Genomic DNA, 27,706 nt, shown 5'->3' with positions numbered 1-27,706 from the left:
GTATGACCTGCCATCTACACCGCTGTTATCTGTACAGGATCTTGCATTTTCAGGGAACAATGTAAACCTCGGAGATGCTGGCGATTCGATGGAGATGTACCGTAGGTATGAGCAGGTACCTACCTAATAAGGTACTAGGTACTGATAACACGCCCAAAGGTGAGTAACTACCTAAGTACTGTTGTCCGCGGGGCTACCCCACCTTAGAGAAGACATCAAACGAGCAATCTTGCAGAGTGATTCCAGCCAAATCGATGAGAGTATCCAGAAAGATTACGAAGTACTCTCAACGTGGCTGTGTCGAATCAGGCAGATTCTCACGCTCACCGTATGTTCCGAGGTCTGCAGCCTGCAAGGTAGACCAGGGTTCCTCCATGACTGGTGACTGATGCCAGCATCATTCATGGGCGACTGCATGAGGAATTCCCGTGATTTCATTCCTGCCCAAAGTAACGGGGCAGGGCGGATGTATTCTATTGACCTATGGCGAAGAAATATAGGGGAGTCAGCACCGCAAGGCACAGTCAGCGCAAGGACCTCCAGAAACAATCTCCAACCTGGCACTGCCCTGGGCGCAATACTGTTGTACCCAAAGCGAGCCTGCAGGGCCCCTCCTCACCGCTTACTGTCGGGCTTTCTCTCCTCCATGAGCGCCCCGAACAAAGTTATTACACAAGCTGCAGGGCATCCTGCCAACCTGCCAACACCACGCAGATTAACCCAAGGATGCTGGCCACTGGTAGCATGTGCCAGATGCCTCGTCTGACGTTTCATCCAATGATTCCCGAATGATGCCTTTGGCCAGCATGCGGGCTATACTCACATGACCCGCCGCGATGCGTGCATAGCGACATCATTCCTAGGCACATCATGATGACATTTCAGCCGTTTCTGATCTTCTCCGAAATTTCCGAATGGTCGTCGGAAGGGACACGATCGTGATCACTTGAGCTCGAGGCTCTCTAGCTCTACCCACTCCATCTCGCCCGCCGTTCGATGATTCGCCCGCAACCTGCTGTCACCGCCAGATCATCACGTATTCTTCGGCGGCATCTCCGCTTATCTGTTGTAGCTCCCGATTCAAGCGATGCTGGCCCTGGTCGTCCACCAGCCTGATGCATTTCCTGCATCGGTGGGGTAGGTGGCCTCATCTTACTATGGAAGCGTGGAGGCGGCCATATCGGAATCTCCCAGGAGGCATGGGCATTGGCCTCGCTGCTTGAGATGCTTGCTCGTGGTGTTTCATACCAGGCAGGACACGAAGACCGACGTGGTAGCCTGCTATTGTTTGGTTCTGATATGATCGCCTGAAGAGCCATGGTTAGGGTTGCATCCCTCCCGCGTGGGAACCAAGGTTCCTTGAGGCCCTGTTGTATACCTTGCATCCTGACGTCCATCCCGAACGGCCGTACTGGATCCCGTTCTCTCTTTCTCCTTGCCGCGTCAGGAGTGATCTAAAAATCTGTTGTCATGGAATCGTGACGTTGCAAATCCCCCGCGACCGCTTCTAGGTTACCTGATTCCTGAACGAGCGAAAGCACACCCTTCATTATTGGCCCTTGGGAGGAATTGCACCGACCGACCAACCTCAGTCTCCAACGTGTCGGTCAGGAGATTACCTGCAGTCTTCCTTCTTCCATTGCGCTTCTTTTCCTGCCTTGACCTCCGTTTTACTTGCAGGGAATACAGATCTGACCTGCACCAGCCAGGGACTATGAGATCTTATGCAGCGTGGCAGTCCGGTTAATGATTTTTGCGTATTATCGGATCGTAGATCCAATACTCAGTATGGCGCCTCTACCTATTACCAGGTATGGGGAAAATTCAATGGATTCCTGTTCCGGGAATTTTCCCGACCGCCCTTGACCTCCTGTCATGACTGGAGCGGAGGACCCATGCTCGGCATATTTGGGGGATCTCCTTTTTACCGACTTTTCGGATGGTCGATTAAGCTAAGCTTTACGCGACAATACCTTTGAAGAGAGAATGTATGATGGTCGCCTCCTATACTTCTGCCACTCAGAGCGTCTGGATAAAGATGGACGAACAACAGACTAACCGAAGAGGTATTGGGCAGCAGCCTGTACAACTCTCTTAGGCGCTCAGCCGTTCTATTCACAGGTCTTACTATAGCACTGAGAGTGGGACGATCGTTGGGATGAAATGAAGTGACGTCAATGGAATTCCCAAGGGGGCGTCCGTCCTGCCACACCCCAACGGTAGATAGTGCCATTGCCCGACTTCGAGTACGGAGTATGGTCCGACTCTATTATTGTGAAATCCAACAGCCAGTCTGTTGTTTTTGTTTCCGGCCAGTCTGACAGACCCAGAACAGAAACAATAGAGTTTCGACTGTAGCTCCAATCATGCCGTATTTAATATTTACTGTAATGCTGTTTGGCCTCCTCACTTCAGAAGCCTTGGATCCTTTCTTCAGGATGGGATTTTGAAGTATTGTATAATACCACTTCAACTCATTCTTAGGATTTATAATGGAAGTGTCTATACATGATACTCAGTAGGTCGTCCAAATCTGGCCAACAGCAGAATATGTCGTCACCTCTGGAGAGGTAACGCACTTACCCATCCGTTCGGGGTGTATGGCCAGAGGAGGCTTAGTGGTGCTGTTGCTGTCTCTTCACCGTAAGGGCTGACTGCTCGCCTCCAGCGCTCACCGTTACCAATCTACCAGTAGCTGGTCCACTTTTTTATTCTACGGAGTATTTCATTATATTATAATTATTATTATTATTATCCTTATGATTGTTCTTTCCTTTTGATCTTCGGCATCTCCTCGGTATCCTGATGTATTACCAATTACCAACCCCTCTGCACCAACTCCATGCTCCGATCTACCTACCTAACCTACCGAATCCTCGGTCCTCTACTCTTCAGTGGCTTACACCGCATATTATCACCACCCCCAGATAAGGTCCTGCTGTTCCTCAATACCCTTGTGTGCTTGCATCCCTGTACGTACGCGTTCACTGATATCATTTCATTGTTTTTCACGTTTTATTTTTTTTTTTTTTTTTTCCTTTTCTGCCTACCAATCTAACCCAATGGAACTGTCTTATTTTCTGTCATTCCGGATGTCTACCGGCTCGACGGCCTGATGTAATTTTTGGCAGAGGGATCCCCTTTTTGCCCCCTGTGATTAAGCGTCCGGATGAGGGGGTTGAGCATCCGCGCAAGTTTTCTAGAATTCCGGAGCAGTGGGCCTGGTTCCGTCGTCCCAACACCAGATGGACCCCGACAAAAGGACAGAAAACGGAGAATGGGTTCGTACTTGTCTCCCGTCTTCCCCCCTCCCAAAAGGACCTTTGGCGACGGCCGGGGGATGGGCAGGAGACAGAGTTGGAAAAAGTGGGCCGGGGGACTGTTAGATCTATCATCTCACTAAAGTCGCACTAAACCAGACTCCTGGAAAGCGGATCATCTTGGCCTTATGGGCCACTGAGCGCGCTTGTCGATACACGCTTTTCGTTTTTATTCTTCTTCCCCGGAGACCGGGCTTCAGGACGATGGGTCTACCGGTCAATCTGCGGCGGTGGCTGCTCTGGAAATCATTTGGGGATTTTCCCTCCTGAATGGACTTTAGTCTTTGTTCTTATTATTTATTCCCTGAAATTATATTTTCAATGTCTTTGATTTTATTTCCTTTGGCCCCCTCTCGGGCACTATGGGATAGAGGGGATGGTCTGACAGTAGTCGGTCGACTGATTCATTCCCACCTTTCATCCGTATCTGATCTTCCTATTGTGCCGTCCCTGTTGATGTGATGGCAGTGTTTCCTCTGCTACCTAACTTCCCGAGCCCCCTACTAGTCACGGCTTCGAAGAAAAAGCATCCAGTCATTTTGGGAAACGATGTGCTACTATGTACGGGATGAAGTCCCATGCCAACTAACCGACCATAAGGGCCACCAGTGAGGCGGTCACCACTTCCCCCCCCGAAATTCGAACCGGCTGGGTTCCGGTGATTCTGACATACCACTGTGGAGGAGCTGCTGTGCGGATCGGAGAAAAGAAGCTACTAGGACGTAGATAAATTCCTAAAGTGATGTATGGAATCGCGGTTGAGCAATTTCTGTTTCTGGCGCTCTGCGATTGGCTCCACCCCCTTTCGGTTTCCTTCCTTCCTTGTTGAACTATTTTCTTTTCCCTCTTTATTATTAACAATTATTATTATTTTTTCCCCTTTTGGTGCTCTTCTTTTTTGTCCGCTCTCCCTTCCGTCAATGTGGTACCCATTATTTTCCTGGTGCTTAGTACGGTCCAGTCGGATGGCTCCGTTCCAAACCTCCTGCACCCGTTCCACCTCTCCGCTGAAATGATCATAGCCTAAAAAAAATAATTTAAATAAAATCAAAATCGAATAAAATAAAAATCATTATTTATTTTATTTTATTTTCTGAGCGGTGGATCCTGTTAATCCTGGACTGTTTGCTGTCGACTGTATCATGCATCCTTTTTGTACAGCTGTAACCGAAATGGAACCCATCATTGTCATCTCAGATGCTGCACCGTTGATGTTTACCTGGGCCTTTCGCCTGGTCACATATCTGGGCTATCCACTTCAAATACTTCATTTAATTCCCCTTCCCGATCAGATCCTCCAGGGATTTCTACCTTAATTTTTTTTTTTACTTCCCAGAAATAAAAAAAATATTTTTTGACTTTAAATATAACCGACTTCTTGCTTCCATTCCAGCCCTTTCTCGTCTCAATTTTCCATCCGCTACCGCTTCTCCCAACTATATCTACTTGACCTACTTCCTTCTCTGGTTGCAAGATTGCTTCCTCGGACTCGCTTCTTGATACTCTTCCCAAACCCTCCCTACACCTTCAAAGTACCCCGAACCCACCACTCTATACCAACACAAGACTCTCTCCCTACCTCATTGTCTTCAATTGGGATTGTCACAACCCAATTGAGCCATCTGGTCCGCCCAAGCCCCGAACGGAACCCCAAGCAAGGCTATACAACCAAATAGGGTTCCCTGTGATCAACACACGGAAGGGGGAAGAAATGCTGAGACCCCTTTAACAACGGTCCCTTCTTCTTCAGTGCAACAATCTTATCATTACCGCATTCCCTCCCTTCTGTGCCAACGGGGAAATTGGACCGAATCATCTACACATTCCTTTCTCGGACCCAGTCCTCCTTCAGACCACCTGTTTTAATTTGGCCTAACGGCTTTTGGGATTCTTGAAGAACGAGCTCTGCGACGAAGGCAACAAGATGTTCAAACGTCCGTCCTGTTTACAAGCACGCCGGCATAGTGATGCCGGCGCTGATTGGTCCGCGTTTCCTATCCGCCAGCTTTTTGTGCTAGGTACGTTCCTTTTTGCGCCCAATTTCCTGGAAAGATGCATGTTATGAGGAACTTTGATTGCGTTTGCCATCGGGACCTGCCTGTTTGATGGTGCGGATGTCGCTTGCCGCTTTCTTTGTTCGCAACCCATGTTGGACCAAATTACCGCTGGAGCCTTCAGGCGACTAACCGTTTGTCCAGCACTATGCCGCATCTGTGAACCGATTGCGTTTATGTCCATTTTCCCATATGTCTATCATATGGTCGAGTCGTTCCACGTGACAGATAATGACCGGAAAATTGCTCTCTACGCGGGCATGATCACATCGTCCTTCACATTCGCTGAGTTCTCCGCGGGCATGTTCTGGGGTCGCATGAGCGACAAGATTGGCCGGAAGCCCGTTCTTATTATGGGCCTGATCGGAACCGCCATCAGTATGATTGCGTTCGGATTCGCCCCAAACCTGGCTACGGCGATGATTGCTCGGGCTTTGGGAGGTTTGCTGAACGGGAACATTGGTGTGCTCCAGACAACTGTGGCGGAGATTGTGACTGTCAAGGAGCACCAGCCTCGGGCGTACTCGATCATGCCTTTTGTCTGGTGCTTGGGATCCATCATTGGGCCCGCGATGGGCGGTGCGTTGGCAAAGCCCTGCGACAACTACCCCTGGCTCTTCCAGCGCAACACCCTTCTGGATCGCTTCCCGTTCCTTTTGCCCAACCTGGTCTGTGTGGTCGTCTTGATCATCGGTATCGTCGTTGGGTTTCTGTTCTTGGAGGAAACCCACCCGGAGAAGAAGTTCCGCCGCGATGTTGGGTTGGAGCTCGGTAACTTGCTGGTGGCGCGATGCATGGGATCCCGTGTCCAGCTTGATGAGGAGAAGGATGTGAAGATTGACTTGAGTGCATCCGAATACTTTGACTACGACGACGTTCCTCCCCCGGAGTACAGAAGCACCGAATCCTCGCCTCGCCTGTCCCCTGTCAAAGAGACCGACAACCTTGCGGTTGATGACGACATTGAAAGCCAGATGAAGAACCAGAAGCCGCCCAAGGCATTTACGAGACAGGTTGTGTTCAACATTATCGCCTATGGAATTCTCGCATAGTGAGTTTCTAGTGTATCCCTTGGACAAGGCGCAGTGCATACTAACTCCAATATAGCCACAGCGTCTCCTTCGACCAGCTGATGCCTGTTTTCCTGAGCACACCCAAATCGACCGACCATGTCACTCTTCCCTTCAAATTTACTGGGGGTCTGGGTCTTCCCACAAAGACCATCGGCTTTATGCTTGCGGTTCAGGGCGTTTATTCGATGATCGCCCAGCTCTGGCTGTTTCCCTTTGTTGTCCGCCATTTCGGTACTCTGCGAACCTTCCGCTTCGTCCTACTTGTCTGGCCACCTCTCTACCTGGCAGTACCGTACCTGATTCTGCTCCCGGAATTCCTCCAGACGACCGCCGTCTACGTGGCTCTGATCAGCAAAATCACGTTTCATGTCATTGCCTTCCCTTCTACCGCCATCCTGCTGGCCAATGCCGCCCCCTCCTCGAAAGTTCTTGGCTCCATCAACGGCGCAGCCGCATCAACCGCCAGTCTAAGCCGTGCCTTCGGTCCTACGGTCACTGGACTTCTTCACTCCAAGGGTCTCGAAAGCGGGTACTCCGTTCTGGCATGGTGGGCCTGCGGTCTGGTGTGCGTCATCGGTGCCATCGAGAGCTTCTGGATGGAGGAGAGTGAGGTGCAGGGACGCGCCGAGACGAAATCCGAGGCTACCAACTTGGATGGCGAGCAAGAGACCTTGCGGGGCCCATACACCGCTGGCAAGGAGGACGCTACTGCGGAAGAAGTGCGGAGATTGCTGTCTTCCACCCGGACTAGCATGGATGACGCCGAGATCCCCAATGTCGATTTGACACAAGTCTTGCCGAAGTCTGAGCGCGACTGACTTGTCAAATTGACTACTTGACGTCATATTTCATTCATCTATTACCAGCATCCTCCATCTTTGTTTGCTTCTTTTCCTTGACCGCATCTTACTTTTTTTGCTTGTCTATCTCTTTTAATCTCTTTTTGTTTGACACTCGCTCCATGGTGTGCTTCCGAGTCCGGTCTGTCTTTTGGAATTTTCCTCCTCCTTTTGGTTTTTCTTTTCGTTTTATGTTTAGATCATGACTCAGGATTGGGTGATGGCGCAGTTCATAGACTGGATGCATCTTCAAAAAGCATGGGGAGGCTTGTTTGTTTTGATTTTTCTTTGATGAGGCATTGTTCAGCACATATCTGTCTTAAGCATCTGGGAGGCTATTTGTCATTTTCATTATATCCAACTCTTATGGAGAGCAGAATTGATTTTTGAAGGACAAACAGAGGAAACTCTGCTTTTTCCTCTTCGCGCTACACATTTTACTTCTCTTGAGACAACGTAGTTCGTAGGACCTAAGTATCAGACTTTGCTTACCTTTAGCCCTGAATAGCACGTACCTCATTGACCCCCGGACTGTCAGGGTCGCTTTCGCAACGTGGACAGTGCGGGGTTCCCTGTCAGCCACGTTATTCTCCATCTTCTTTTGAAGACTAACTAGTTTCTATGTAGGTAGTATCCCTACCAGTACTTATGTGGACTTATGTACCTAGGTACATTCAACAGGCGGATGACAAACATGGCCCACGCACCAACCACATGGGTCCCAACATTATACGTCACGTGATGTATAAGTACGGTATGGATACCGTGCATAACACCAGCTTCTGTCGAAGTACGGAGGCTGCCAACATACCAGATACGGGTCCGACGACAAGACTTCCTTGAGTTATCGGCCATTGTCGAGGCTGAATGATGTGTTTTTGAGCCCTTCTCGATGTATCGTCTCTGACAGTCGATTTAGTCCACCAAGACGCAGCACAGTCATCCGCCACTATGCACCCGCTTACATCCTCCATACAACGGTTCCATGTTACTGTACTAGTAAGCGGGACCAAGTCTAGGTGCCGGGGTTCTCCAAGTGCCATCCAACTCGGGACTCCACCAAATTTGCCCTATCTAACTTCCCAAATTTTCCCCTGCCTCGATACCCTCCAAGATTCTGTCGTGGCTCGTTCTTCGTTCTAGGCTCGCCGTTGTTACTGCTGCAGTGGGGGGTGGCTGAACTGCCTCCGTCATGGGCTGCGACCGTCTCTCACCCTCCAAACAGAATCGCCTTTGACTATCACTTCGGAGATTAATAAAGCCCGCGGATCGGGATACGACTGAGGAGTCAGTTTCCCGTTAGCTGTCAACGCGAAGTCAACGCGACCTTCTCCAACGCGAGAGCCTCGATTGAGGGGATTGGGACAACCAGCGCATGGCTGAACATGAATGCTGATTCGTTTCTGAGTCTTCGGTATACGACCTCCCCCGCTTGCCTGGACTGACTGCAGACCTCCGTCGTCGAGACATGGTTGTGCCTCTGCGCCGTTCCTCGTACCTTTCCCGTGATGCTCAACCCTGCTTCCCCGGTTTCACCAACCTCCCTAGGGAGGAAACGCCCACATCCCCCGGCTGAGTCCTCAGCCCAGCCGGACCCATCGGCGCAGTCGCAGCAACAAAATGCGCCGGCAACTCTCCCTGCCGCTCCCTCCTCCTCGTCCTCTTCAAACCCCTCCTCGTTCCGCAATGTCTCCGCCTGCAACCGGTGCCGCCTGCGCAAGAATCGCTGCGACCAACGCCTTCCGCGCTGCCAGTCCTGCGAGAAAGCCGGTGTCCGCTGCGTCGGTTATGATCCCATCACCAAGCGGGAGATCCCCCGCAGCTACGTGTACTTCCTCGAGGCTCGCGTGACATATTTAGAGAAACTTTTGATGGACAATCAGATCGACTTCAAAGAAGCCGTCGCTTTCGATGAAGAAGAAGCCGTCAAGGTCGAGGCCGGGTACGATCCGGTCCAAGCCCAGACCGTCGGCTCCGAGGGATCAGGGGCTGCGGAGTCGTCAACAGCTGAGGGAACCGACAAAGTGGCGCGCGTCAAGAAAGATAAAGACAGCGCCGCACCAACGACGGAGAAGGCGCCGGATACAGCACCAGACTCGGAGAACGCCCAGGACAATGAGAACGAAGATAACTGGCGGATACACAATCTCGTGTCGAACATCGGCATGGTGTCGGTCCAGGGCACGTCGGACCCTCGGTATCTGGGATCCACGTCGGGGATATCATTTGCTCGTGTGGTCTTTGCCGCGGTGAAGAGCTCTGTGGGATCGAACGTGTCAGAACGCGGTCCGATGCGTCCGAACGAACGACTTCCCCATAGCGCCACAGGTACGGCCGGAAGTGCCATGCGGGATTCCTTCTTCGGCTTGCAAACCCGATCGATGATGAAATGCGCTGCTTTTCCTGACCGGGAGCTTGCCGAGAAGCTCGTCAATCTGTATTTCGAGCACGCCAACCCCCAAATACCCATCCTTCACCGAGCCGACTTCATGGAGCTTCTGGATCGTACATATTCTGAAGAGGAAAAGAACCGCTCGCCCCGCAGTCTTTATACCCTTAACATCGTGTTCGCAATTGGCGCCGGCATCATTTTTGAAGAGAAACAAGATGAAGGCACCGGTGAACGTGACCGGTCCTCGTCGCCAGCTACGTCTAAAAAGCCGCGTCTATCGAGCCATCAGTACCAGCCAGAAGAGTACCATGCGTCCGCGATCATCCACTTAGAATCGTTTCTAGGTGCATCGTCCCCTGACGGGTTCGGCGCGTTGGAGGAATTGCAAGCCGTGCTCCTTCTCGCTAGTTTCGCCCTTCTGCGACCTGTTGCGCCTGGCCTTTGGTATATCGTTGGGGTGGCAATGCGACTGGCGGTTGATTTGGGTCTTCATTATGAGGACAACGCTGGTATCGACTCAGCTGGAGACGAGGGATTCAATCGCCCCCAGGCGAGGGCCGATGATAACTCAAAACCCCGAATTGACACCCGCGAGCGCGGCCGTCGCGAATGGGTCCGTGACCTGCGTCGCCGTCTGTGGTGGTGTGTCTACAGCCTAGACCGCCTGGTCAGCTGCTGCGTTGGTCGACCTTTTGGCATTAGCGACCAGGCCATCAGCACCGAATTCCCGTCCTTGCTAGAGGACAAATACATCACGAAATCTGGAATTGTGGCGCCTCCTGACGGAGCCCCCAGTTACAAACACGCAGCCCATCATTATTTCAAGTTGCGCGTGTTGCAGTCGGAAATCCAGGATGTTCTCCAACACCAGCAGGCGCGCTTTGCAAGACAGAGGGCTCCGTATGCAGCGCGGAGATTCATGCGTTCCGATATTTCATCACCTTTCCTTCAAGGCTTCGACTGTTTCCGCTCTTGGCGGAAAGATGTGCATCGACGGTTAGCAGAGTGGAAACAAAGTGCACCCACACGACGCGATACGGGTGTACGGTTCCCTGTTGAGTTTCTGGAACTGAACTACTGGCAGGCCGTGATTATGCTATATCAACAGAGCCTTACTGTCCCCGCCGAACTGGCTGATGAAGTGACGCCAGCTGAAGATGTCTCTAGCCCTTCGTTCTCAAATGTTGACGAGGCAGAAGACGAAGATGACATCTACTTCAAAGTAGCGGAGGCCGGCCAAAAAGTCATTCGGATATATCGCCAGATGCATCGTGTGCGCCTGGTAAACTACACATACTTGGCCACGCATCATATATTCATGGCGGGCATATCATTCCTATATGCCCTGTGGCATTCCCCTTGGGTTCGAAGTCGCCTGGTACGTATTCCCTGCATCAACCAGTCAAGAAACATATCGCCCTGGATCGTGGTGTTAACCAGCCCTTAGACGCTTGACGAGGTTGATTTCACTGTCCTTGCCGCCACATCTGTTCTGGGTGACCTGATGCAAAAGTGTCCCCCAGCCGAAGCGTGTCGGGATGCGTTTGAGCGAATGAGCAAGGCGACGGTTCAGATGTGCCTATCGACTACTGGATTTGGCTCGCAAGTCGATCTCTCTGCCGCCCAGTCCCACCCGACCGCCGCGCATCCATTGACAGCTCCGTATACTGGTCGTCCCCGGCAATATGGCCGGTATACGATGGATAGACAGAGAGGATCTCATGGAGGCCCGCGGAGGCCGACCCAAACCCGTCAGTCGCGACCGTTACCGAGGTTTGATATGAACCTCGGTGATCTCTTCAATGACAATAGCAATGTTGTTGAACGGCCGGGTGCCGAGGGAAGAAAGCCCGCGCAGTCTTTCGCCAGCCGGCCGGAGTACTCTGAATCGTCGTCCTCGCGCCCACCGGCCCATCGCACGCCCTCCATGGAGTATTACGGTAACTTTGAAGGGCCCGTTTCGCCGCAGATGCAGCAGCGGCAACAACAACAACAGCAGCAGCAGCAGCAGCAGCAACAGTATTATTATGGTCGGTCCCCTCAGCAAAGTGGATCACCGAATAGTGTTGTAGCCAACCCCAATCAGAACCAGTTCCAGACTCCCGACCAAGAACATCCCTCTAGCGGACTGAGTCTCGACTTTTTGGATTTTGACGCGTCCGGAGCGGATGGACAGATGGCACTCGGATCCGATGAAAATGCCGAGTACAATTTGCAGGCTATGCCTTCTCTGGGCCACGGAGTCGGTCATAGTGTTGGGATTGACCTCGGGTTTGGAATGGCGGTGGATTTCCAACACGACTGGAGTGAGAACGCCAACTATGACATTTTGGAAGGATACTTCTTTGGGGGATCAGGGCCTGGGACGTCTGGAGATTAACATCTGGCGGATACCTGGATATACTTCTTTCTCTCCTGTCGTCAGTCTTTTTGTTTGGCTTTTCTATTCTTTCTTTCCAAATCCCTTTGTCTCGCCGGTCTTCGGGTCTTTCAGGTCACTAAAAGGGATGGGCGAAATGATCTCACGAAGCAACTGTATTAATTGGTTTGACTTGATGTTTTGTCGATATCATACGGTGGTTGTGTATACATGCGTGATACATATATAGGATGGAGAATGTCAAGAATACAGATAATCATCATATCTATCTGAATATATAAAACAGAGATACGCGTACTTCGACATGTCCCTGTATATAAAACTGTCGGCCAGGAATGAGGCCTGCAGAGCAATTGGGCACAAACTGGGGAGATTGAGTTGGCCCGGTGGGCCGCAGCGTCAAAGAGCGCAACGAGACTCTCCAACTTTCTCCTGGGGATCTTCTCCTCGCTTTCCTCCGCTCGCACGCAAGCTTCCTTCTTTACAGCGGATGTGCTTTAGGGATTCCCCAATATCCAGGTGATTATTGTTCCTGTCGTGGGAATAGTGTTCCGCACGTCAACCAGTCTGCACTCGAACTCGTGTAGTTCTTCCGATCTTCGATCGCGGCGCTTGGACCAACTTGACCTGCAGCGCATTTCGTCAAGTCCAGATCCTGGACTTTATGCTATTTGCTTTTGAGATTTTGCTTTCATTCTGGTCATCGCTGCCATCAGATCTCTTTGTTACGCTATTGCAAGTGTTTGCGACTCCTGTGGTGGGTGCGCGTTGTTGATGCGAGTCCCTTGAGTGGGAAGAACATGTTCGTTTATCGTCGCCGCTCGCGAACCGCCCTGGAAAAGTTCACCCTTCGTTGACAGGACGTGAAGCACCCTGGTTCCTGGACGCACGACTCCTCCGCAGCACGACAAAGACACCACTGTTAAAGAGGTTCCCTGTGGATTCGGAGGTACTTATTGCCGGTTCGACCTTCGATTGTTTTGAAGTTTCTGCTTACGGGTTAGACTGATTAGAAACCGTTCGCTGTTGCGATTTTTGTCGCCGCCTTCAGTCCTTCTGCGATCGAACCAACTCTCCGCGCCATTCCTTTCCGATTTGACCTCCCAAAGTGTCTTCTCTGTACCATTCCCTTGCCGATCCGGCGCCGTCGCCTCGCCTTTGTCGTTCGTTTCTAGACCGAGTCGACCCGTTCAGCTGAGACTCTTCGCTCCCCGCGCCAGGTCATGTGCACGACGACTGCTGGGAGTCGCTCAACTTCTGGTGATCCACGTTCACTTCGCGCTATCTGGGTGCCCTCGAATCACGACGTTCAATCATAATGGTGAAGGCAGATGTACGGAGGGACTACTACGCGGACCTGGGTCTGACCCCCAGCGCGGAGACGGAGGATATCAAGAAGCAGTTCCGGAAACTTGGTAAGAATGATCCCCATAATTCCTTGTTAGGTGACATGCTGACTGTCGGCTTGTTAGCTTTGAAGTACCACCCCGATCGAAACCCCGGCAGAGAAACGGAATTCATCGCCAAGTTCCAGGCCATTCAGGCAGCACATGAGATTCTCGGTGACCCTCAACAACGCCTCAGGTACGATACGGAACGACTACGCGCTGGATACGGCAAGCTATATGGCCCCGGAAAGCCAACCACGCCGCGTAAAACCGCCCCGAATAATTTTGCCTCGACCGCCTCGACCAGACCTCAGTCCGCAAAACAGTCCTTCTCCGGTCGGCCCCAGTCTTTCCACCAGCAAGGCCCTTCTTCGGGTGCTCAACGATACGCAAGCTACGCCCGGGCGGCGCCGAAGCAACCGTGGGAGAAGGGGCAGGATGACGGACAGACGCGGGCGGATGCCTACCGCGGTTTCCAGGATATGAAGAATGGCTGGTCACGGTTCAATCCTCGCACGGGCGGCGCGGAGTTCCCCAACGGTAGTCCCAGGATGTCCAAGTCTGCCTACGAATACTTTGCGTCTCAGTCGAAGACTTCGAGCAAGCCTGCGACTCCTGAACCGTCAGCGCGTCCACAGTCGTCCACCAAGAAGAAGCAAGGGTTTGCCCCGCGGGCCGCCGGCGGTGATGAGCCTATGGCTGCAAAGACCGCTTCATATAATAGCGCGCACCGTTCCGAACGGCCTCAGTCGGCTCACTTTTTCGGTGCCGCCCCCTCGCCAACCTCCCGGAAGGCGGCAGCCGGTTTCGGAAATCGAGCCGCCAACTCAAGGACGCCGGATGTTGAACGCGCTGGTAGCAAGTATGCAGGTACTGGAGGAGAGAAGACTTTCTTCTCCAGCGAATGGCTGGGGCGATCATCAAGCGTGCGCAATTCGCCTGATAGCTCCAAATCGCATTCCCGCACCAGCCCCCCTAGCCCAACTCCAGCAGAATCGGGTAGGCATCGAAGTGCCAGTCCCAAGGTAAGGAAGGAGAGGGATAACAGGAATTACACGTCCACCAGCTCCAGTGATCTTTCCGACTCTGATGATGCCCGTCCTTTCGCCTATAAGCCCAAGGCTGTCCCGAAGAGCAGACTCCACCGTCACCAGAAATTCTCCGACTTCCGTACAAGTCAGGGAGCAAGCTTTAAAAATGGTGAGAACGGCCATTGATGGCCCCATCTGTGGCCGGGAACGCGTGGAACCAAGCACTAACCGTGATTGTGCAGACTCTGACGATACAGCTTCCTCAGGGAGGCCGTTTGGTACGGAACCTTTTGGACCGTATGTTATCCCCCGTGTACTTGTATTGTTTAGGACGTCTACTGACAATGCATTCGGTTTAGCGGCGCCTTCAAGAGTAGTAGCCAGGATAATCTCCGTAGACCATTTTCAGTGGAGGACTGGGGCAATTCCACCTTTTTTCCCCCCAGTTCCCCCAGTTCAAAAGAGGATCTACGGCCTCCAGGAGGAGTTGGAGATTCAAACCGAACTACCCCTGCACCGGCATCCCAGCCCTCGAATGAATCGGTTCGCGAGTCCGCGGAGACCGCTTCCCAACAGAAGCCCACCCCATTTGCCGAGGCAAAGTTCGATCCAGGTGTCTGGGAGGATGATTGGGCAGAAAGATTCCGGGACATGCTGCGTTCCATGCCAATGGAGGATGGAGCCCAGCAGCAGCATACAGCAAACGCCCAGCGCCCGCGGAGTCCACGAAAACCAGCGCGACCAGCTACCAAATTGCGCTCTGCACCACAGCCCGCCAGTGTCTCAACCGAGGCCGAGGAATCCAAATCGACAGTGGGTGGTGGTAATCCCTCTGCACGAGCTGCTGAAGACGGGGAAGCGATGGACCTGGATGATGACGTCCCTGCAAAGCCGGCCAACGTGAATACTGGTGCTCCGCAATCAACTTCTGACTCCGGGAAGGAGAATGAAGGCCCTAAATCTCGGCCCACGTCTAGTGGGCAAGGAAAAGACAACTCCCAGCGCGCGAGCAAACTGTTCGACATGAAGAATCTTGGAAACACAGTCCCGTTTACATGCGGGAACAATGGTGGTATCGATGACCTCCAGGACATCCAGGCGAGTCTTCCATTCGAATCCCGGGCCAAGGTGCCTCGAACCGCGGTGCAAGATATTCGTGCGCGTGAGCTCATCTGCCCGAATCCCCCCAAACGGCCCGAGCCGCCAAAGTTGGTCCCTGTCAGCGTGGGATCTTCTCAACTTGGGCTGCCGCGGGCGGCCTGGGACCGATATGTTTTGGAGATGAACAGCTACATGCGCGAGTGGAACGCTTTCAACAGGCGTATCTTGACTCATTTTAATGCCCGACAGGAGGCGATAGAGACGGGGATGGCGCCCAACTGGATTGGTTCTGTCGGGGATTCCACACGTCTCCGGGTCAATGCGCAGAACGACGAGGAGGATGGCGGAAAGGGGGCCAGTGGAGATGAGAGTGACGATAATATGGTTGCAGGGAGTGCCAAAGGCGGGTACAGCGCGTACTTGCGCGGTCTGGACGAAGACGCCAAGGTGCAGAAGCATTGGGACGTTGCGCGCGAGTTGCATCGCGAATGTATCCTGAAACTGGGCAAGATGCGCGAGTGGATTTTGAATGGAGGCAGACTGATCTGAGGCGATGCGATACGGGGAGATTGTCTTGGTGTTGATGGGTATGATCTATGATCTTTATTGCATGATGGCGTTGGATTTGGACATGGACGGGCGCAGAGCTTAGAGGACATTGCTTGGCGGGGTTGCGTCATGATTCATATCCGTGATTTAGTGATCTAGGGCCCTGATCTACTATTGTATAATAATATCCTGTTGAGAGTGAAGCCTTGATCGTAATCAGGAGAATGGAAAGCATCCGTGACTGGGCTGGCCCTAACCCCGAGCCCTAACCCTGGGCCGATAACGGCGGGCACCTGAGGCCGCCACCTTCCCGATACGGCGACTCTGCCCCGCCGAAGGGGAAAAATGACGGGACAAAACGGTACGCTGGAAGACCCTGCGACTGCCAGCGACGGCGGGTGAAAGAAACCGGAGGCATACCGTCGGTAATAGTGACTCACGGCAGAAGCCTTATATTAAGTTGGCCTCCGCGGGCTCCCCTCCCTTTCTTTTTTCGGCTTTTTGGTCTTTGACGGTCGCGATCTTTTCGCTGCTGCTCCATACAACTTCTGGTACGGGTCAATCCCTGGCCATTGCTGCTGTGTCTCTCGTCGCATCTGGCGTAAATTCCTGATTATCGACAAGATCCCCCGGTGAATTCAATTTGGAAACGTTTCGGTCCATCACATCGATATCCTGTGAATCACCACTTGACTCTCTCGTACTCTGTCCCGCCAATTGAACCAGTTCGAACCATCAATCGGCCTATTGCGATCAGATTTGAAACAGTCTGACCGTCGCGCAATCATCATGGGTGTCACAATCGTTCTCGGTAGTCAGTGGGGTGATGAAGGTGCGCAATGAGTTCCGTCCGGATGGTCGCAGTGACAACCTCATGCTGACTGCAATTGTTCGACTATAGGAAAGGGAAAGATTACGGACATGCTTTCGCAGCAGGCTACGCTTTGCTGCCGTGCCGCTGGCGGCCACAGTGAGTCGAGGCTGTGTCTCCGTCTCGACGAGGCTAACCTTGCGTCTAGATGCCGGCCATACCATTGTTCATGGCTCTAATACTTATGACTTCCACATCCTTCCCTCCGGTCTGATCTCCCCGTCGTGCGTGAACCTGATCGGCGCGGGTACTGTGGTGCACGTTCCCAGCTTCTTCAAGGAGTTGGCCGCTCTCGAGGAGAAGGGCCTGCAGGGCGCCAGCAAGCGCGTTTTCATTGCGGACCGCGCCCACGTCTGTCTCGACTTGCACTCCGTCGTTGACGGTCTTGAGGAGGCCCGCCTCGGCGGTCGCAAGGTCGGCACCACCGGCAAGGGTATTGGCCCGTGCTACAGTGACAAGGCCGCCCGCCGGGGTATCCGTGTCGGAGAGATCCTGGATGAGGCGCTGTTTGAGCGCAAGCTGCGCAACCTCGAGAGCGGATACCGCGCGCGCTTCGGCGACCTGGAGTACAACGTGGAGGACGAGATCACTCGCTTCAAGGAGTACCGCAAGATTCTCGGCCCTCACATCGTCGACCAGCTGGCTTTCCTCCAGAAATACAAGGACTCGCCCAACACCCTTGTCGAGGGCGCCAACGCCCTCATGCTCGACTTGGACCACGGTACCTACCCCTTCGTGACCTCCTCGTCCACCGGCCTGGGCGGTGCTGTGCAGGCCCTCTCGCTCAACCCCACCAGCATCTCGTCGATCATCGGTGTCGTCAAGGCCTACACCACGCGTGTCGGCTCCGGCCCCTTCCCCAGCGAGCAGCTGAACGAGTTCGGTGACAAGCTGCAGTCTGTCGGCAGGGAATTCGGTGTCACGACCGGCCGTCGTCGCCGCTGCGGTTGGTTCGATCTGGTCCTGTGCCGCTACTCCCAGGCCATCAACCACTACACCGCTCTCAACCTGACCAAGCTGGATGTGCTGGACGACTTCGATGAGATCAAGGTCGGCGTCGCCTATATCCTCCCCGACGGCACCCGCACGGAGAACACGATCCCGGCCGATGCCGAGGTGCTGGACAAGGTCCAGGTGGAGTACATCACTCTGCCCGGCTGGAAGAGCAACACCATGGGCGTCAAGAAGTACGAGGACCTCCCGGCGAACGCCCGCGCCTACATCGAGTACATTGAGCGCGGACTGGGCGGTGTGCCTGTGAAATGGATCGGTACCGGTCCCGCTAGAGACGACATGATCTGCCGCGAGTAGATTGTGTGGTGATGATAGAGATAAAAGTAAGACAGGTTGATTCCCTGATCCCCATTCTGGCGTGCCATTGAAATCTGGCGTGTCCTTTGTATGTTTGTGCTATGATCTATTGCAATTATATCGACGATTTTGATGATGTCTGGTACGGTAGACGGCAGATGAATAGAATTTTTTTTTGTTTGTGTTGATGATTCTTTGATGTATTAATACTGTCGAACAAGAGTCTGTATACAGTGTGAGGAAGTAATTGGGACTCTCTTGATTCGACTGGTTTAATTGCTTTCTCTACTAAGATATAGTCGCGTTCTTTTGCTCTAATCAGATTGAAAGATATATAGACATAAGCCTGACCAGGTCGTGAGATAACGAGCTATTTACAGAAAGAAACAGCTTCAAATATCCGTCAGTCGGGCTATACGCAATAACCAGTTGACACCTGTCATCTACATCAATAGATCTACAGACATCCTTCCCGCAGGATGCATGCACCAACATACGCAAATAAACACTCGCAAAATGCCAAAAACTATCCTCGACATCGTCAAAGAATGCGACAAGTACGCCCCATACCTCCACATCTCACCCCCATCCCAACCAGTAACCAACAACCCACCACAGCTTCATCCACCCCACCGAAGACCCCATAAAATACACCCAAAGCCTCCAAACCTACTACGTCTTCCGACTACCCGACTGTCCCACGCCTCTGGGCTACATCCCCGCATCCATCATCCCACAGATCATCTGGTCCCCAGAATGGTGGTGCATCAACCACACGTCCAAAACCGTCACGCTGACGGCGCCGGGGCCCGCGCCAGCCCGCACCCAGCGCCTCGCGCAGACCCTCCACGACACGCGCGCCGCCCGCAGCCTCGCCCTCCTCTCCGGCTGGCGCAACGAGACCTTCCCCGTGTACGGGCCACGCGGCGACGTGCTGCTTGAGATCGAGCGCGCCGCCAGCGCGCTGTTCGGCGTCGTCACCTACGGCGTGCAGCTGCTGTGCTATGTGCGTTGCCGGGACGGCGGGCTCGCGCTGTGGATCGCGCGCCGCGCCGCCGCGAAGCAGACGTACGCGGGCATGCTGGACTGCACGGCGGCGGGCGGGCTGGCGGCGCGGATGCGGCCGGTGGAGGGCGTGGTGCGCGAGGCGGCCGAGGAGGCGTCGTTGGCGGCGGAGACGGTGCGCGCGCGCGTGCGCGCGACCGGGTGTGTGTCGTATTTCCATGTGCGGGGCGCGGACGCCGGCGGCGAGACGGGCCTGCTGCAGCCTGAGGTCGAGTATACGTACGAGATGGAGCTGGGGGAGGGGGAGGAGCCGCGGCCGGGGGATGGTGAGGTCGCGGAGTTTAGGTTGTGGGGGATTGAGGAGGTTGTTGCGGCGCTGCGGAGGGGCGAGTTTAAGCCGAATAGTGCGGTGGTTGTGGTGGATTTCTTGGTGCGGCATGGGGTTGTGACGCCGGAGAATGAGAGGGATTATGTTGAGATTGTGGCGAGGTTGCATCGGCGGTTGGAGTTTCCTGTGTGTACTGTACCTATGGGTTAGTTGGGGAGTAGTACGGACGCAGCATCGAGTAGGTGAAGAGTGATTGATTGATCTATACGCCTGAATGCAGCCCTGTACAAAATGATGCCTTATGTGCTTAGCCTGACCTGACGCGCCGGGTATATTGCAACATAGAAGTAACATGTCCGCACAATCCTTATCAAAATTAACGATATAATACACGGGGAGAAGAGTTGGTTGTTGGATCCGGTGCCGTTCGAAACAGTAGTAACGCCGCCCAATGCAGTCGAATATTGGTGGTATCTTTCATGCAGACAGAGACGATCAATAGCGGGAACGTGACTGGCGTCTAGGCCGTCCGTAGGGTCTCTCGTCCCGGCTGCGCCGAGGCCTGCGGTCATTGCTCACAGGACGGTCGAGCTGGAGACCCTGGACTCGGAGAAGGCCAGATTTCTGAGCAATTGGGTACGGGATCTCAGGGGGCGATGGCAGCCCGTAGCCGTAAACCGCGAGGTCGTTCATAGCCTGAGCCAGGACGTTCTTCTTGTCGAACGCGGAGATAGAGCCCGTCAGTTGCGACAGATAGGCCTCTGCCTTGGAGTCGTCGGGGATCTTCGACATCGCGCTGTTGATCTGAGTGATGATCTCTCCCTCCGGTTCGTCGGCGTCGAGCGGCTCGCGCATGTTGGCAGTAGCCATCGACAACGACGAATCGACCTCAATGGGGAGTTCAGACAATCTCGTTCTGGAGACAGGGATCTCTCCCCTGTGGAGGAAAATCCAGCCCTCACCGGTCTGGTTGGCACGTCCCGTTCGTCCCAGACGATGGATGTAGGTCGGACGGTCACGGGGAAGTCCAACTTGCAGCACGTGAGTGACCCCAGGGAAATCCATACCGCGGGCAGTCACATCGGAAGAAAACAGAATGGCACTGCGACTCTCCCGGAAGAATTCGGACGTGCGAGTCCTCTTATCCTGGGACAGACGAGAGTGCAGCTCGTAAATACGCGTGCCGAGGCCGTGGGCTTTCAGGGGACTATCGCGACCCTTGAGAAGCTCGAGGAACACTTCGAAGGCGATCCGGACTTGCTTAGTCGAGTTGAAGTAGACGATCGCCTTGAAAGGGCGGCCTCTGTTGGCCGGCTCAGCGGCATAGGTTTTGGCCAGCTCCAGGATGGCGGGCAACGCGTTCTGGTAACCATCGAGAATGACCGCCTTTTGGGGCACAGCTAGATGAGTAGGCACTTCGTCTTCTTTGACGGTCCGGATGAACTTGTAATCGGGCTTCATGGTCCGTCGAACCATGGTCATGACCTCTCTCGGCACTGTGGCGGAGAACAAGAGCGTTTGTCGGTCCACTTTCATCGGGTCCGGGAGCATGCGCTGCAGCTCCTGAATATCGGGGGCAAACCCATCATCCAGAAGGCGATCGGCCTCATCCAGGACGAATGAAGACAAGTTGGGAGCTGCAACACCGCTATACGGATCGGAAAGCAGATCCTTGAGGCGTCCCGGGGTGCCGACCAAGAGATGGCATCCTTGCCTTTTCATCTGCATCAGGTGCTCTCTCTTACGCGTTCCTCCGACAGCCGTCTGCACTACAACTCCAGTTCCGTACGCCAGTTGCCGCGCCTCCTTGGCGATCTGTTCAGCCAGTTCACGAGTTGGTGAGATGATGATGCCACGGATATCAGACGGGGTAGGACGATTGTTCCTGGATGGGCGCGCCTTTATAGACTGATCTTTCAAGATGTTCTGCAGGACAGGGAGGAGGAAGGCGATTGTCTTTCCGGTACCAGTTTTAGCCTGAGCCAGTCTAGGTTGAAGGTTAGATTAGAAATCATAGAGGATAAGAAAGCAACTCACACATCACGGCCAGACAATGTCTCATTGATTGTCATGCTCTGAACTTCAGTCATGGTTTTGATGTTCTTCTCGGCGGTGATTGTACGAATGATCCTGGGATGGACCAGTCCTTGGTCGGCAAGCTCTGCAAATCTGGTCGGGACCGGCGTTTCCGCCCAGTCTTCAGTCTGTTGCTGGGCTTGCGCAGCAGCCGAGAAGCTGATAGTCGATGAATGATATGTCCGGATCTCGTGAAGAGTCACGGATAACGATTCGCGATACCATTGTGGCCGTTGAGGAATTGTTCTACCCAGGAGAGACCGAGAAGAAAAGCGCACCGCATGAGCGACCGCGTTTCGGCGAAGGGCGCCGAACATGATGCAGTTTGGTAGATCCGAGTATGCAGATACCAATTTATCTCTTCAATGAGCAATGAAATGTTGTAAATCCAAAGCAGAAAAGTGAAGAGGAAACGGGAGGCAATGGAGGATCGGAAAAAAACAAGAAATGTCCGGCAGAAAATTCAGGGCGGATAATCGGCCAGTCCAGAACAGAAGGCGGTCTAGCGGGCAGAAAAGGATTGTAGCCTGAGGCAAAAGTATCATGTGATGGAGATCAGCCCTGATTTTGAAGAGTACCTTGCATGAAACCATGCCAACGCCACGCAGTGACTACGGAGTATGCCAACGGGAACATAAGTGAATGTATGTTCAATACAGGTCTATGTCTCTGTAATGATATCTAGAATATTCCGTTTGCACCCAAACTGCAGCATGACCCGGGGTCAAATGCTGTCGCTGCATCATTCCCTAGATAATACAGATGTGCTTCGAAGCTCATAATGTGCAGATTTTAACGCTGTTTTCCTGTACGGAGTAGTTAGTTTGTCCTTGTTTATATAAACCTGGAGCGATTCTGATTTGTGATCCCGAGTGTGGCTGCAGTAATTCTCTGCGACTCCCAAATGATTGGGATGTAGGGACTGTCGGTGACATGCTGCGGCTGCGCATGAACACAGCATTATTAGATACGCATGATTGTACTGCCGAATACTCATAATCGCAAATATCTCCCATTTGAATTCCCCATAGACTTGCGTCAAGTCCCATTAAAGACATTCAAGTCAACGACAGTGAATTTCATAAAGAGCGTTTAAGAACACCACCACCACACCTAATGGGAAACACGATGCCTGGGCGACAGAGACATGTTCATGATACTATGTAAGGTTTGTAGTACCAAAGGAACAACCGCGATAGATTTTCAAAGTGTTGAATTAGGCTTTTACTCCCATGCTTTGAAAAATGATTATGATACTCAACCGAGGCTAAGGAAGAATAAGGTGGTGGGAATTGCTGACTAACAACCTAACCCCAAATTAATGACCTCATCGTGATTGGCGTTGATGAAAGAACATTCCAACATCATCGTGACAATAATGTTATACCTTGGGACAGTTATGCAGAACCGGATGGGAATTGTCCCATAGTGGCGATGAATTTCAAAGGCGCATTTCTCCCGCTATGAACACTCCATTCAGAAACATCTCCGAGCCGCGAAAAGGATTTCTGATCACCCCGACGGTTCTCTTGCCCAGAAGGTGTATTTCGTCCGATCTCTCAAGCACTTCCACTCACCGCGTAGCTCCACCCAGACTACCATTGCAGGCGATTTTCACAGCAACGTCAAGACAGAGTGGGCTCTCGGACAGAATATTGTCCCGTCCCATGTTCTACAGAGAGAACCTCTTGTTCTGGGACGCAAACGGAAGGGGTCTGGATCTCCCGGAGCGAACCATGGTGTGAGAGAAGGTCCGTTGAACATGGAAGGACGGTCGATCTTGGATCTCGAGAAGCTTCTCTCTTGCATGACTACTGCTTTCTAATCTTCACAGATTTTCTGGGACTGCCCCGCTTCCTCCGGAGAGTGGGTTGGTGGTTATAAATCAAAGGTGTTGCATCCTGCGTTTTGCCTAGGTATTTAAATCATTATATCGCTTCCCCTCTCCTCGGTTAGGCATCGGTCTTCAATCTCCCTGTTTCTACTCTCCTAAATCTACAGAGCTTCACCGCATACTCCGTACACTTCATCCACCATGTCCAACAAGGCTCTTGTCTTCAAGAAGGTCCCTCAGGGATACCCCGTCCCCGGGGAGCACATCGTGATCGAGCAGGCCTCGTACGATGCCAACACCCCTGCTCCGGAGAATGGAGTCGTCCTGCAGTCCCTCTACACCAGCTTCGACCCTTACATGCGTGGCCGCATGCGCCCCGCGGAGACCAAGTCGTACAGCCCCGCGTTCCCTTTGAACAAGCCCATCGACAGCGCGTCCATTGCCAAGGTTGTCCGCTCCAACAACGCCAACTACAAGGAGGGTGATCTCGTCATCGGCTACATGCCCATCCAGGAGTATGTTGCTCTGGGTGCGGAGCAGCTCGCCTCCATCAAGCCCCTCGACAACCCCCTGGGCATTGAGGACGTCCGCGTTTTCCTTGGCGCTCTGGGCATGCCCGGTCTGACCGCCTACTCTTCCCTCTACGAGATCGGAAAGCCCAAGAAGGGCGAGACCATCTTCGTCTCCGCCGCCAGCGGTGCTGTCGGTCAGCTCGTCGGCCAGCTTGCCAAGCATGAGGGTCTGAAGGTCATCGGTAGTGTCGGATCGGACGAGAAGCTGGAGTACATCACCAAGGACCTCGGCTTCGATGGTGGTTTCAACTACAAGAAAGAAACCCCCAAGGATGCGCTCGCCCGCCTTGCTCCCCAGGGCATTGACATCTACTACGAGAACGTCGGCGGTGTGCACCTGGAGGCCGCCCTGGATGCCCTCAACAACTTCGGCCGCATCGTGGTGTGCGGTCTGATCTCCCAGTACAACTCGGAGCCCTACCCGATCAAGAACATCCACAACGTGCTCATCAAGCGTCTGGACATGCGCGGATTCATCGTCAGCGACAAGGGTATGGGTGACAAGTACACCGAGGAGCACCAGAAGAACGTGCAGAAGTGGATCAAGGAGGGCTCGTTCAAGGCCCTCATCCACGAGACGGAGGGTATCGACAATGCCGCTGACGGCTTGGTGGGTATCTTCTATGGCAAGAACAAGGGCAAGGCTGTTCTGAAGTTTTAAGCAAGACGGTATGAGGATATGATCGTTGTCTGTATGAGTGCTGGGGCCGCAAAAACATTCTGCAGGGCGGCAAGCGGCTGTCCTTGCGGTCTCGGTTATCAGAACCTGTAACGAATGACGAAAATAAATCGAATGACAGTATTCTCCGAGTCATTGTATATACCTCTAGGGCTAGTACTAAACAAACTGATGATCAAAAAGTACCAGTGTTGTTTCGTCGTGCAAGGAATAGCAAGTAATAATGTCAAGGATTAAGTAGTAAGAAAGGAATTGCCGGGTGTCGGACACTTTCGGCTGGGCGGAGAGAAACGGGCCAATCAGTGCGGCGACAATGTGATGACCGCATTCCCGATCGGACCTCCCGAGGTTCCTGCCGGACCATCTCGACTTCACGACTTCGACCTCACGACCTGTCTGTCTGCATCTCTGTCTCGTGTCGCAGTCCCTCTCCTCTCTACTCCCACTATTCCGCTCTTCGCCATGGCTTCGATTGCGCGCCAGTCTCCCCTCCTCCGCCAGACCTGTCTGTCGGCTTTCCGCTCCCCGTTGGCGGCCAAGAATGTCACGGGTGTCTCGCAGGTCGTGGCTTTCCACGCCTCCGCGAAGAAGCAGATTCTCCCTCCCCTTCCTCGTGAGTGATCCCTGTGCTTGTGATAAGTGTTGCAATATGGCTGGTTAGAGTGGTTGCGGGTGGTTGCGGCAGCCAATGTAGCGTGGGGATGAATTGCGGAGAGATGGCTAACGAAATTTCGGAACAGAGGTCGTCCAGGGCACCAGTATGTGAACCCACGCTCCCTTTTCTCAATGCGATCGATAGTCGGTGGAATACTTCGGAAACCTGAATTTCAGCATCTCCGCCTATCCGTCCTAGTCGCACATGCTATCGATCCAGAACCCGCATTAACCAGCATCTAGTGAACGACCCGGCTCCCATCCCGAAGCCTTCCCCCTCCCACGGTAGCTACCACTGGACTTTCGAGAGGTCTGTTCACCATTCGAATCCAAGGCAACAGACCCAGACTAACTCACACATCTAGACTCGTCTCTGTTGGTCTGATCCCCCTTACTATCGCTCCTTTCGCTGCCGGCTCCCTGAACCCTGTCATGGATGCCGTTCTCTGCTCTCTCTTGGTTGTTCACTCCCACATCGGTTTCCAGTACGTCTTCAGTCAAAGCGGTCCTTTGTTCCTGTATTAAGTACTCATACTCGACAGGGCCTCCATCATTGACTACTTCCCCGAGCGTCGTGTCCCCAAGTTCCGTACGTTCCTGAACTGGCTTCTGCGTGCATTCACTCTCACCACCGCTGTCGGTCTCTACGAGTTCGAGACGAATGACGTTGGTGTGACGGAGGCCATCAAGCGTGTGTGGAAGGCGTAGATGACGGTGCATTGATATACCTTTTTTCTTTCCTTTGATATTTCCTTCTGTTCAGGCATTCTGCCTATGTATATGCGAATTGTTTCAGTAGACCGTTCTATCGGTGACTGGTGTTTTATTGAGCCGGAAAAGACATGTAACAGTTGAATTGGATATTGTACGTTTTGTGACTCTAGCCGTAAAAACATCACATCTAGAACGACCAGCGTCTATCCCAATGCAGTGGTATCCAAGATGTGCCAACCGAAGTACCCACCTCTCAGCCTCATTCCAACTCCTCATCGGAGCCCTCGTTTCCAGACAACCGATCATCATCATCCGCCTTGGCCAACACCTTCTCCATCAACTTCAGCGCCGCCCGCAACGGCAACCCCACCACATTATCGTGACTCCCATCGATCTTCTCGACCAGAATCGACCCCAGCCCCTGCAGCCCATACCCGCCCGCTTTATCCGCACCCTCGCGCGTCCGCACATACGCCAGAATCAACTCATCCGTGACCTCCGTGTCAAACCGCACCGTCGACTCCTCGATAGCGGTCTCGAGCACATAGCCCGGCTGGCGCGCACTCGCCAGGGGCGCCATGGCCGCCATGGCGGTGAACACCTTATGGTCGCGGTTATTGCGCAGCGTCTTGAGCATGGTGAGGTGCTGCGCCTCGGAGCGGGGTTTCTCGAGGATGGTGCCGGAGACGGTGTCGACGACGATGGTGTCGGCGGCGAGGATCAGGCCCGGCTCGCCCTGGGCCTCGTTGACGATCTCCTGCTCGTAGACGGCGTGCACTTTCTTCGTCGCCGTCGCGAGCACGTACTCGAACGGCTCCATCGTCTTGGGGAAGTCCTCCGCCGCGTTCGACGGGATAACCTCGAGATTGGGCAGGCCCAGCAGCGACATGATCTGGCGCCGGCGCGGCGATGACGAGGCGAGAATCACGCGCTTGTTGCGCAGCTCGTTCAGCACCGGCAGCGCGAGGGGTGGTGGGCGCGGCAGGCTGCTGCGTTGTGGCGGGTGCGCGTCGTATGCGGGCGGCGGGTCGGCGGGCTCGGCCTGGGCGAGCAGGCCTTCTTTGGAGTCGGACATGTTGGTCGATGGTTTGAGGGGTTGCAATGGGGATTGAGGGGTGAGGTGGGCTGAAGCAAAACGGTGACTCGATTCGTGATAGAGGGGCGGTGAGGTGGGGCAGAATCCCGATATTGATAACGATTGTTTGACAAGTACATGCTACGTATTTCTGTCTTTTTGTTTTATTTCCAGATATAGATTGTAAATACGTGGTTCTGGAGAGGTTGTTCTGATAGTTGTACATATGACTTGAGTGGACGTTATGAAGGTGTACTCATAATATATATCTTTGGTAGTGCTCTCTGAACAAGTCACACTTGGTCGCTAATCATTCTCTAACCATGTTATATTGTTACTAATTTCTGCTGCCACAAGAAAAGATAGTGGTATGCTGGTGTGATGATGATGATGATGATGATGTGATCTTGAGCATTGGTTCTTATTACTGGTATACACCATGAACCGGCATATCATTGAC

General features: G+C 53.3%; 9 protein-coding genes across 9 annotated transcripts; 7 read left to right on the top strand and 2 right to left on the bottom strand.

Moving 5' to 3' along the window:
* Positions 1 to 5,244: 5,244 nt before the first annotated feature.
* On the top strand, positions 5,245 to 7,265 carry ATEG_05242 (MFS transporter; the record flags this gene model as incomplete). The annotated part of the gene is made up of 3 exons (XM_001214420.1): positions 5,245 to 5,338; positions 5,519 to 6,425; positions 6,482 to 7,265. The coding sequence occupies 3 exons, from the start codon at positions 5,245 to 5,247 to the stop codon at positions 7,263 to 7,265; spliced, it is 1,785 nt and encodes a 594-aa protein (XP_001214420.1).
* Positions 7,266 to 8,794: 1,529 nt separating this feature from the next.
* On the top strand, positions 8,795 to 12,058 carry ATEG_05241 (Zn(II)2Cys6 transcription factor; the record flags this gene model as incomplete). The annotated part of the gene is made up of 2 exons (XM_001214419.1): positions 8,795 to 11,056; positions 11,126 to 12,058. 2 exons carry the CDS (start codon positions 8,795 to 8,797, stop codon positions 12,056 to 12,058), a joined length of 3,195 nt encoding a protein of 1,064 aa, XP_001214419.1.
* Positions 12,059 to 13,376: 1,318 nt separating this feature from the next.
* ATEG_05240 (DnaJ domain protein) lies at positions 13,377 to 16,127 on the top strand (the record flags this gene model as incomplete). The annotated part of the gene is made up of 3 exons (XM_001214418.1): positions 13,377 to 14,646; positions 14,720 to 14,774; positions 14,837 to 16,127. The coding sequence occupies 3 exons, from the start codon at positions 13,377 to 13,379 to the stop codon at positions 16,125 to 16,127; spliced, it is 2,616 nt and encodes an 871-aa protein (XP_001214418.1).
* A 789-nt stretch (positions 16,128 to 16,916) lies between these two features.
* Positions 16,917 to 18,309, top strand: adB (adenylosuccinate synthase ADE12; the record flags this gene model as incomplete). The annotated part of the gene is made up of 3 exons (XM_001214417.1): positions 16,917 to 16,959; positions 17,029 to 17,097; positions 17,147 to 18,309. The coding sequence occupies 3 exons, from the start codon at positions 16,917 to 16,919 to the stop codon at positions 18,307 to 18,309; spliced, it is 1,275 nt and encodes a 424-aa protein (XP_001214417.1).
* Positions 18,310 to 18,825: 516 nt separating this feature from the next.
* Positions 18,826 to 19,852, top strand: ATEG_05238 (uncharacterized protein; the record flags this gene model as incomplete). Its single annotated transcript, XM_001214416.1, has 2 exons — positions 18,826 to 18,866; positions 18,928 to 19,852. The coding sequence occupies 2 exons, from the start codon at positions 18,826 to 18,828 to the stop codon at positions 19,850 to 19,852; spliced, it is 966 nt and encodes a 321-aa protein (XP_001214416.1).
* A 285-nt stretch (positions 19,853 to 20,137) lies between these two features.
* On the bottom strand, positions 20,138 to 22,035 carry ATEG_05237 (DEAD/DEAH box helicase; the record flags this gene model as incomplete). Its single annotated transcript, XM_001214415.1, has 2 exons — positions 20,138 to 21,629; positions 21,680 to 22,035. 2 exons carry the CDS (start codon positions 22,033 to 22,035, stop codon positions 20,138 to 20,140), a joined length of 1,848 nt encoding a protein of 615 aa, XP_001214415.1.
* A 1,718-nt stretch (positions 22,036 to 23,753) lies between these two features.
* On the top strand, positions 23,754 to 24,785 carry ATEG_05236 (MDR family NADP-dependent oxidoreductase; the record flags this gene model as incomplete). Its single annotated transcript, XM_001214414.1, has 1 exon — positions 23,754 to 24,785. The coding sequence occupies one exon, from the start codon at positions 23,754 to 23,756 to the stop codon at positions 24,783 to 24,785; it is 1,032 nt and encodes a 343-aa protein (XP_001214414.1).
* A 480-nt stretch (positions 24,786 to 25,265) lies between these two features.
* Positions 25,266 to 26,165, top strand: ATEG_05235 (CybS family protein; the record flags this gene model as incomplete). The annotated part of the gene is made up of 5 exons (XM_001214413.1): positions 25,266 to 25,416; positions 25,544 to 25,561; positions 25,701 to 25,767; positions 25,823 to 25,942; positions 26,000 to 26,165. The coding sequence occupies 5 exons, from the start codon at positions 25,266 to 25,268 to the stop codon at positions 26,163 to 26,165; spliced, it is 522 nt and encodes a 173-aa protein (XP_001214413.1).
* A 265-nt stretch (positions 26,166 to 26,430) lies between these two features.
* On the bottom strand, positions 26,431 to 27,246 carry ATEG_05234 (nucleotide diphosphatase; the record flags this gene model as incomplete). Its single annotated transcript, XM_001214412.1, has 1 exon — positions 26,431 to 27,246. One exon carries the CDS (start codon positions 27,244 to 27,246, stop codon positions 26,431 to 26,433), a length of 816 nt encoding a protein of 271 aa, XP_001214412.1.
* Positions 27,247 to 27,706: the final 460 nt, after the last annotated feature.

Source organism: Aspergillus terreus, genomic scaffold (genome assembly GCF_000149615.1).
Source record: "Aspergillus terreus NIH2624 scaffold_7 genomic scaffold, whole genome shotgun sequence".
In the NCBI taxonomy this organism is placed as follows: Eukaryota; Fungi; Ascomycota; class Eurotiomycetes; order Eurotiales; family Aspergillaceae; genus Aspergillus; species Aspergillus terreus.
The sequence above is the reverse complement of the archived record's forward strand: the minus strand, read 5'-3'. Positions and strand labels throughout refer to the sequence as shown.